The sequence below is a fragment of the Labrus mixtus genome, chromosome 9 (assembly GCF_963584025.1).
Source record: "Labrus mixtus chromosome 9, fLabMix1.1, whole genome shotgun sequence".
In the NCBI taxonomy this organism is placed as follows: domain Eukaryota; kingdom Metazoa; phylum Chordata; class Actinopteri; order Labriformes; family Labridae; genus Labrus; species Labrus mixtus.
This window is the reverse complement of record NC_083620.1, coordinates 24,218,039-24,227,983: the sequence shown is the minus strand read 5'-3', so window position 1 is coordinate 24,227,983 and position 9,945 is coordinate 24,218,039. Positions and strand designations below refer to the sequence as shown.

The window sequence follows — 9,945 nt, the reverse complement described above, 5'->3', positions numbered from 1 at the left end:
CCTCATAACAACATGCAGGAACAACACAGATAAAAGCCTGTGCCAGTATTTAACCCACAAATATTATTTACTATCACTTTTTAGAAGATTTTTTGCATGGCAAGAGCAATGCAGCTGGGAAAAATCTGACAAATGGTCATGTGAACCCTTCTAAAGGGACTGTGAGGCCACCCTGACTGTGAGACTGTCTCCAATTACACGCAGAGGGAACTCTATCACAGCAAACGTTTACAAAAGGCCTATCCATGCCTGGGCTAAATGGGAAAGTCCACACAAACAGTAACAGCACTTGTGAGAGTTAAATAGATGTGCAACAGACATTTTGATTACAGAAGACTAATTCTTCAACATTTAATTTCTTGGAAAGTCTCTTCTGCATGGAATAGATTAGTCGATTTAATAATGTAACATGGTATCATAAGGGGAAGTTATTCATATTCACTGTATGTTTGGTACAAACCGTAATGGACTTTTAAAGAGGACATATTATACCCCTTTTCCACCTTTTCAAACAATCCCCCTGTGGTCTAAATGAAACATCTGTGCTGTGCTTTGGTCAAAAATATAACATGAATCAAGCACCAGAGGAGGTTTGTGACCCTGTATGAACCAGCTCTCTCAGAACGCTCCGTTTTGGTGTGTGTGTCTCTTCCGGTAGACATCACTCCCTCTACAGCAAGAATAAAAATGGCGGACCTGCGCAAAAGTTTTGTTCCCAGCTGGGGGTGGAGTCCATGGGTGGAGATACCAGGGGAGGGGAGGAGATTTTTTTTTTTTTAGAATCCAACTTGAGACATCACAAGTTGAGCAAATTTGTACAGGAGCATTTTCTCTGTGTTGTAAGACTTGTGCAGACTACAAAGGGCTGGATGGATATATTTCACATTTTGTGTGGGGGTTCGATCCCCAGCTGCTGCAGCTACATGTCCAATGTGTCCTTGGATAAGACACTTAACCCCAAGTTGCTCCCATTGCTCTGTCAGCAGCGTATGAATGGGATTAGTTACTTCTGATGGACACTTTACATAGCAAACCACCGGTGTGAGAAAGACGAGGTGTGACGTGTTGTGAAAGAGCTTTGAGTAGTCAGAAGACAAGCTATACAAGCTCATGACCATTTAACTTATGAAGTTAAGACTTTTCTGCCTGACATTCAACTTTAAGACTATGAACTATGTTACATGGCCATACCATGTTATAAATGAGTTTAACTATGTCACCCTTTATTATTTTGTTTGTGTAGGGGGATGTAGTTCTATGGGAATATTTACGGAAAATGTAATTGTGGTGTGGAGTCATTATGATAAACAGAAATATGCAGATTTATTTCATCCCTTTAGAAAATGATCATATTTCAGTGACATGGTGTACACAAAGCACATTTCTTTTGTGACAATTGTGCAACATCTTTTTATGATCCATGTGTGTGACAGGCTAATTCATGTGATGGGCTTCAATGACAAAATCTAAATAGAAAGAGTAATACACTTGTAGGGCACTGATTACATAGTTCCATATTTGAAATGTTTTACTATCAGAAACGGGAGGAGTAATGCTTTCTTGCACTTACACAGCCATCAGTGATACTTCTTAATATTATGAAAGCTGTAGATCCCTGTGTAATTATTTGTTTTACACATTTGATTGTTGATAAATGGCTGTTTCCTTGGAGCTGTTGAGATGTGAAAAAATGAAGGAAACAACTTCTTTTAAAAAAAACGACCTTTATTGAAGACATTGTTGAATGTCAACAGCTGCATTTGATATTAGAGTGGTATTCAAAGAATAAAAAGACATTGGGACATCACATAAAAAAATATTTTTCAAAGTAAAGAAAAATACACTACCAACTCAGAAATCTCATTTTTGAGTTGTAACACCTAAAGACTACATACTTTAATACCGATTTGAAGTCCTCCTAAATTGGTACATAGTATGGCAGGGATAAAGAGCTACCACTAGAAAATCCCAAACTTAAGTTATGTAGTGTTAACTTTACAAAGAAGGAGAATAACACTGTACATCTTAAAAACATTAAATATACACATTGTCCAATTTGTTTTCTGTTTCAAGATGGTGAATTGAGTACATTAGGGTTATATGGCATAAACAAAATTTCAGGTTCCAACCCTGTGCAATCTACTCATCATCGTCATCATCGTCATCTTCATCATCGTCTCCCTCCTCCTCATCATCCTCATCATCATCGTCATCTGCTGCAGCAGCCGGTGCGGAATCCACTTTGCCCTTTGTGCGGTAGGCAACAACATCCTAGTGTGGATTGAAAAAAAGGTTAATTTACATTTATCAAAGCTAAACAGATCATTTTCTGACTCCTAAACTATAGACAACGAGATACTTCAAGTCTAGCTTACTACATTTACCTTGTCGTATTTCTCCTTCAACTTGGATGCCTTCTTCTCATAAGGCTGCTTTTCCTCCGGAGTAGATTCATTCCACATCTGTCCCAGCTTCTTTGCTGTGTCCCCGATGGAAAGTCCAGGAGTCTCGGCCTTTACCTTGGCGCGAAAGTCGGCACAGAAAAGGAAGAATGCAGACCTGTAGAAAAGCAAAAATAACAATATGTTTCAGAACTGATAATGCACTTCGCATTTAATGTAAAAGAAAATCTATACGTTTATAAGGACACATACGGTGGTCTCTTGGGGGCATTGGGGTCCTTGTATCGCTTCCTCTTGGTGCCCATGGGGGGAATGTAAGTCTTCATTTCCCTGTCATATCGAACCTTGTCTAGCTTGGCCTTGTCTTCAAACTTGCCTTTCTCTTTGGAAGACATTGTCTTTTGGGAAAAGAAAACAAGTTCAAGCCACCTAAATAACAAACACCACTTAAAATAAAATTCAATTTTTTTTTTTTTTTTTTGTACAAGAAATTTGAATGTTTTACCTTCCACCGCTCAGAGCATTTCTTGGAGAACTCTGAAAAGTTGACAGAGGCTTCGGGATGTTTTTTCTTATGCTCCTCTCTGCATGTTTGCACAAAGTAGGCATATGAGGACATTTTGCCCTTCGGCTTAGTTGGATCCTTAACCATCTTGAATTTCTAAAAAGGGAAAGAAAATAGAAAAACAAATCTTTAAAAAAAACATACACAATGCACAATTTATAAAGAATCTGTAAATGCCTGCTTCTTGATTTGTCAGATCCATCTATTGTTTAAATCGGGTGGTGGGGAGGAGGAGGAGGAGGAGGGGGAGGGGGGGGGGGGGAAGGGGTTTGGGATGAGTGATAATCCATTGTATGAAAAGGCACACATACAACTTTAAATAAATGTTATTTTGCTGTTCTTAATTTCATTTTCTTGTTGGATAGGGCAAATCTTGTTTAAAAAAAAAAAAAAATTATATTATATTTAATTATGTTTAATTTAGCCTCCCATCCATTGATGTAAAAAAAAAAAACCATGTCGCAATATGAACACATCAGCCTCACAACGCCTTTTCATATCCTCTCTAGCCGTTAGCTCGGTGATGCTTTGTGTACTCTCGCTTTCTAGCTTCATGCTAAGCTAACAAGCGAGGTGGCGTCCACCAGAGCTCATTTCATGGGACGATTATTAAAATGGCTGATTTGATTGCTAACAAAGGCTAGCAGGCGGTTTTCAAAAAAAAGAAAAACCACGCGTTCCTGCGGCCTAATTCACGGTCAGCTCAACTAGCTTTGTTTATAGAAGTAATTTAAAATGATTTTAACGCAGCGATGAACACGTTGATAATGTTCCCAGCTTGCATTAACTACACTGTGTTTCCTCAGCAGCAGATCGTCGTATTAACCTACGTTCACCCTCTAGCAGCTAACACAGGGGGCTACCGAGTTAGCTCCTCGCTGCTAGTCTGCTAACGCAAATCAGTGCTAAGTGGTGGATTTTTCATCGGCTGGGTCTCTTGTGTTTTAACCTTTATTGCATTTAAGTTTTTATCCCTGAATCCAAGTCTGCAAACGCCTGCTTTAAGTAACTACGCAGCTAGGCTTGCATCCTTTACAGCCCAGTCATGCAACCAAACATATGTAATAACCCGTATGTACGCTGTGCAAACCCGTAACGCAGCACTTTTATTCATATTTATACGGAATAAGCAGGTGTGTCTTTTTCTTAGAGATTAAAAAAAAAAAGCATAAAACATTGCGCTTACCCCTACAGAGCTACAGAAGGCCAGTGGTACGTCTGTTCGTCTCAAACAATGGGACGGAAAGCAAAGCAGCGTCAGTCAGTGCGCGGTCTTTTGGCTGCGAGAGTCCCTCCGTGTGTTTACCCCTACCCTGTTTGCGTGCTTGGACCACGGCTGATCGGACATTGGCTGCCTGCTACTCCTCGAGGCATCTGATTGGACAGTCGCCGCGGAGCGATGGCGCTAAACTTGAATAACAAAAACAGTAAACGCCCTACTTTCAGTGCAGTGAAGAGGTCTGTGTAGGTTCTGCAATCATCCGCTTCTCATTGTAAATAGAAGCTATACGTAAAGACAACAGGACTGCATTATGTGTAGGCCAAGGCTATCCTTAATATAAAGAGATTAATGTAGGCTTACCATCCCTATCTGTGAAATATCAAATTATGTAAAGTTATATTATATTGTAAAGTTGCGCACACTACAAATAACAGCAAGATTTCTCCACATTTAGCCCTCATAAATCCCTTTTATAAATTTAAGATTAGATAAAATAAGATAAGATAATCCTTTATTTGTCCCACAACGGGGAAATTTACAGTGTTACAGCAGCAAAGAGCAAAGATTGCAAACAAAAAGTGAACACAGTACAATTTAAATATAAAAAGAAAAATTAAGAATGTACAAAAAAATAGATAAAAATAAAAATAAAAAAATAGTTCAGCTATGTAACAAAAGTGTAGATAGTAAGATTTAAGATCATTTCATTGGCAAATGTTAATGTTGAATATTATATCTTAAATGTTAAATATTATAAATCTGTTTAATGTTATATATAAATGTAAAAAAATACAAGTCCTGATTCTAAATATTTAGCTACGCTTATAAATATTTAGTTTATATTCTAAATATTTAGCTTTTATCCTATATATTTAGCTAAGATTGAAAATATTTATAATCAAAGCTATATATTTATAATCTAAACTAAATATTTAGCTTTGATTTCTAAATATTTAACTTTACATTTCATGTTTAGCTAAGATTTATAAATATTGAGCTATTATGAAATATGTGCTGAAGCTGTATCGCTTCATTGAACTTTTATTTTGGTGCTTCCGGTGGGCGGTAGCCTCAATTTGCGTATTAGCTAAATTTAGAGTCTAAACTATATATTCAGAAATTTAAAGCTTAATATTGAGTTTAGATTATAAATATTTAGCTTTGATTAAAAATATTTTCAATCTTAGCTAAATATATAGGATCAAAGCTAAATATTTAGAATCTAAACTAAATATTTATAAACGTAGCTAAATATTTAGAATCAGGACATGTATTTTTAACATTTATATATAACATTAAGATTTAGATATAATATTTAACGTTTATATTTGCCAATTAAATTATATTAAATTTTTATTCTCAAAAAATAAATATGACAAAGTTCACAAATATTTCTATAAATGTGAATAAAAAGTGTCTTAAATTTTTTAGGGATGTTTTAGGGCTAAATGTGGAGAAATCTTGCTGTTATTTGTAGTGTGTGCTACTTTACAATCGGCGCCCCATGTCAAATAGCCTAAAAAACACAAGAGTAAATTACTTTATTTATATTTTCATGCAAAGTATAACACCGTAGCCTATATATGGGCTAGTGATGTTAAAGTGACAGCAATTCATGAGTAGGCCAAGGCTATCCTTAATATAAAGAGATTAATGTAGGCTTACCATCCCTATCTGTGAAGTATCAAATTATGTAAAGTTATATTATATTGTAAAGTTGCGCACACTACAAATAACAGCAAGATTTCTCCACATTTAGCCCTCAAAAATCCCTAAAAATTGTCGTGACTTTTTAAAAGTCACTTTTTATTCACATTTAGAGGGTTGTTAAAGTGTTAGCAATTCCTTCTCAAAAGATTAAAACCAAAATAAATGCATTTGGATTCCAGCACTGCAAAAAACAGACACTGTGAAAAATAAAGCATCCTTTCAATTGTTGAATTTTTAATGCAGCATGTCCCCTACTGAGCAGCTCACAGTGGACATTCAAATGTTGTATGTCTCCATAACCACAGCACCCAGCAACCTCCTGTTCAGCTCTCTGTCTCGGTTCAGACAGAACACATAGGCTACCTGGAAGCCATCTTTGTTAAATTCACACTTGCTAAAATTTGGTAGTCAGTTCCGCAAGCCATACAAAAAAAACTTTTATCTGGGAGAGGAAATAATAGGTTTTTGTTCCACGGAAAACAATCAAAGATAGCCGGCCAAAACACTGGCCAACATGGCAACACAAGGTAATGTCAACAAATATCTTTTCATTTCTTAGCATTTCATATAGACCTTGTTTTATTTACTCAGTAAGATTGTCTTTATTTTCCAGAACTAACAAATCCACAGTATTATTTAATTCACTTCAATTCAATTCAGGACACAAAGGGTTCACTTCTGTTTAGTCTGGTTAATCTTCACTAAGGCAAAACAATGAAAACTACAAAAAACATTTTAATATAGTTTTTATCTTTTATTACATTATTATATAAAACGTACAAATTGTTGCATAGTTTGGTGAACTGAAATAATCATCTTTAATTGTCTTGGCAAATGTGAAGCAAATTTGTCTTGCAGTAAAGTTTAATATACTATAAGACAACAAGAAAGTATGTATTCTGCATGTATAAATCCAAGTAGGCCTATTTTCTGACCTCAAGTAGCATCAGAAATTGCAGTTGTCTTTTGTGGAAACCCTAAAACATCTTAATTGTACAGTTATTAAGAAATGAATGCTTGTATAAAAGTGAGCAAAACAAAAGAAGTACATGTGTATCTTATTTTCAGGATTTGTACTTGGTCTTAACACAACATAGGTGGAATATCTGATGTGAATGTCAAAGTAAGATGTGTCCGTTGGTGTGTTTACTGTCTCGACTTGTTGGGAATTATTTAGAAATACTTTTCAAGCTTAGAGGAAACACAGCTTGTTAACTGTAGCCCTATGTATCAGGTGTAAACTATACCAAGAATTCAGGGTAACAACTGTGTTTGTTTTCTTTAGAGAGCAAACAGTGGTGGGATCCATATGAAACATCCAATAAAAGACAATTTGTCTACCGGCCGAACTCAGCTGCAGAGATGCTGCTGTGAGTTCAGTTCGTGTGCCTTTTGTTAAATTTCAAAATAAGAATATGGAATTAGTGTGATTTTTGTGTGTAATTATATGTATTTGTTGATGCATATCTGCAGGAGCCCAACGTCCACTTCATTTATAGACTCCTTTTCCCGGTCTGGACCCCTTGGTTCAACTGTTTATAAAAATGATTTTTGCTGGAGGCCAGTCCGCAAACCTGAAAGTATTCGCACAGGAACAGCCTCTGGGCAGAGGAGAAACAACCCACATCCCAGTCAGGTTGGTATTTAGGCTGTATTAGCCTCAATTTTCAGATTCACAGATGAGTGCCATGCATAACCTCTCATTGGTGTATTACAACCTTTAAATCATTTTGTTTTTCCCAAAGTCTTTTATGATTTGGAGGCTTCCCAGGGAGGCTGCACGGAGCAGAGACTATGTCAGCTTCCTTTGGAAATGTCCCCCGTCTGAAGGTGTGATCCGTAAGGCCTTGACAGCCCAGTACTGCTCTACTTACAGATGTGACTTCATGGGAATGCCCCAAGGTATGGTATTTCTATTGGTTATGGCTTCAGTACAGAAAACGTGTCTGAACTGCATAACTAATGATACTCAAGCCTGCAGGCAGTCACAAATCAAACCATCAATGTAATCACATTATTTTCTCTGCAGCTTGTTGTGACTGTGGAACTTGTTTGACAGGTTATGATCATGCTTATAATGAAGGAGGAAGACTTGCACCTCTGTACAGCAGGCGTGAAGTGCTGCTCTCTGCTGACACGGAGATGAGGGACAGTCACTGCAAGCCAAAACAAAAAACAGGACTGCTTTGCAATCACAGCTTCAACGCAGATCTTAAACGGCCCTGTCATGGTATCGGTACGGTATAATAATATAATATCTTTGATCCATAAGTGAGACAATTGATCATGAAAATCCAGAGGGACACACGACCATTTTAATTCAGATTCTTCATTGTCCCACAAGGACTTTTTTTACTTAGTCAGTCAAATTCATATGTCAAGATAAAACAGCATTTTGTTATCCAAAGAAAACAGCTGGCGTTAACATCCAACCACCTTAGTTAGCTAACTAATCTGTTTGCGACCTGTAGCCCCCCCAGCACTTACTGTAATTTTTGCTTACAAACACTATTCTATCTAGAAATAGGTTCTGACCATTGACTATTGATTTTTGTCCACATTGCGTCCTGTTAAGAAAATCCGGTGGTGAATGCTGAAAGTTTCCGCATTCTGCAACACTCGATCATGACGCTAGGCCACATCTGCTCGTTTATATCAAATAACCAAATAATTAACAAAACTACTCAGAAAAATGAACACTTGGACATCAATCGGCATGGTAACTATATCAAAAGAATCTAGGTTTGACAAAAAAAACATTTGACGTGTATTTTTGATTCTTATAGTTTGACCTATGTTAACATAAAGGAGGGAGGGGTTATGACCTATACTGCTACCAGTCAGCAGGGAGAGAGTATTTTGGCTTAACTCCCAGGTGGTTGTTTCTCTGTCCATTTTAATATACAGTCTATGGTTCTAACATTATCTGTTGTGCCACAGCTGTTTGTCGATGATAAGACAACATGTGATGTTTTATCTTCAGACAATTTTTTGTCATCAATTTTCTTTTCAGTTGCTGATCAAGTGAGAAGCAGTGAAATAAAAACAGTTCACCAGATTCCTTACACTTCGATGATTTACAAACTTGTGTAACACAGCAGTCAAATATCATCAGATTTTTAAGTCCTCTTTGTGATTTCAGAGAAAAATGTCTGCTCACTGTGTAAATATGGTAGATTCACTAAGCCTGATGATGTTCAATATGTTGTCCTCTGTGCGTTAGTTCCAACGGTTGTGAAGAGGCACGTCGATACTCAACAAAAAAGATATGATTTGACAAACTATGACACGTTCTATGGAAAGAGAGTGGCTGATGTCTCCGGTGTGCTAAAGGCTCTGCTGCCACAGGAGCTGCAGCAGTTACAAAATGTTTTACCTGAGGAGGGTTAGTATCAACTTAAGCCTCTGAGTGACGTGAGTTTCAGCATTAGAGTTGCTCACTGTTTTTGAGACAGCTAACCATGTTTTGTGTCTTGTGGTTTTGCAGAAAAGAAAACTGTGAAAACAGTTGTGAGTAAAGGTGCTCAACCAAACAACAAGGAAGGAGTGAATAAACTTCCTGCAGTTGTGCCTGATTCCTGCACACCAGAGCGGATATCAAGCTGGCCAGGACCACATTGAACCTCAATGCCCATGTTAGTATCTTTGGTGTGTGTGTGTGTGTGTGTGTGTGTGTGTGTGTGTGTGTGTGTGTGTGTGTGTGTGTGTGTGTGTGTGTGTGTGTGTGTGTGCGTGTGTGTGTTTCATGGAAGGAGGGAAATTGCATTAATAACATGATACAATGTATTGTGAGTGGCTTGAATGCATTTGTTGTGTCATTTTTTTTAACTGTGTGTTATCAAAATTAAACATTTCTGCATGGTGAGAAGATATTTGTCTCCCTTTAGCTTCATTGCATCATGTTTGCATATTATCGGACGGGCAGGCTGTATTTGCTTGATAAAACAGAATGATTTGCGTTGTTTAACTGATATTTTGGTTCTGTCTACATAAAATATCATCAGACGCAATACTTTTAAACTCTTGGAATTTGACATTACTTTTTC

At 37.1% G+C, this 9,945-nt stretch overlaps 2 protein-coding genes across 2 annotated transcripts; one reads left to right on the top strand and one right to left on the bottom strand.

Annotated features, from left to right (window-relative positions):
* Positions 1-1,704: 1,704 nt before the first annotated feature.
* On the bottom strand, positions 1,705-4,312 carry LOC132980730 (high mobility group-T protein-like). The gene is made up of 5 exons (XM_061047026.1): positions 4,154-4,312; positions 2,908-3,063; positions 2,655-2,800; positions 2,385-2,559; positions 1,705-2,271 (listed from the first exon to the last, which is right to left on the bottom strand). The coding sequence occupies exons 2-5, from the start codon at positions 3,052-3,054 to the stop codon at positions 2,140-2,142; spliced, it is 600 nt and encodes a 199-aa protein (XP_060903009.1). The 5' UTR covers positions 3,055-3,063; positions 4,154-4,312; the 3' UTR covers positions 1,705-2,139.
* Positions 4,313-6,413: 2,101 nt separating this feature from the next.
* On the top strand, positions 6,414-9,757 carry LOC132979957 (testis-expressed protein 26-like). Its single transcript, XM_061045781.1, has 7 exons — positions 6,414-6,426; positions 7,176-7,269; positions 7,376-7,535; positions 7,645-7,801; positions 7,959-8,135; positions 9,123-9,284; positions 9,387-9,757. Exons 1-7 carry the CDS (start codon positions 6,414-6,416, stop codon positions 9,518-9,520), a joined length of 897 nt encoding a protein of 298 aa, XP_060901764.1. The 3' UTR covers positions 9,521-9,757.
* The last annotated feature ends 188 nt before the right edge of the window (positions 9,758-9,945 follow it).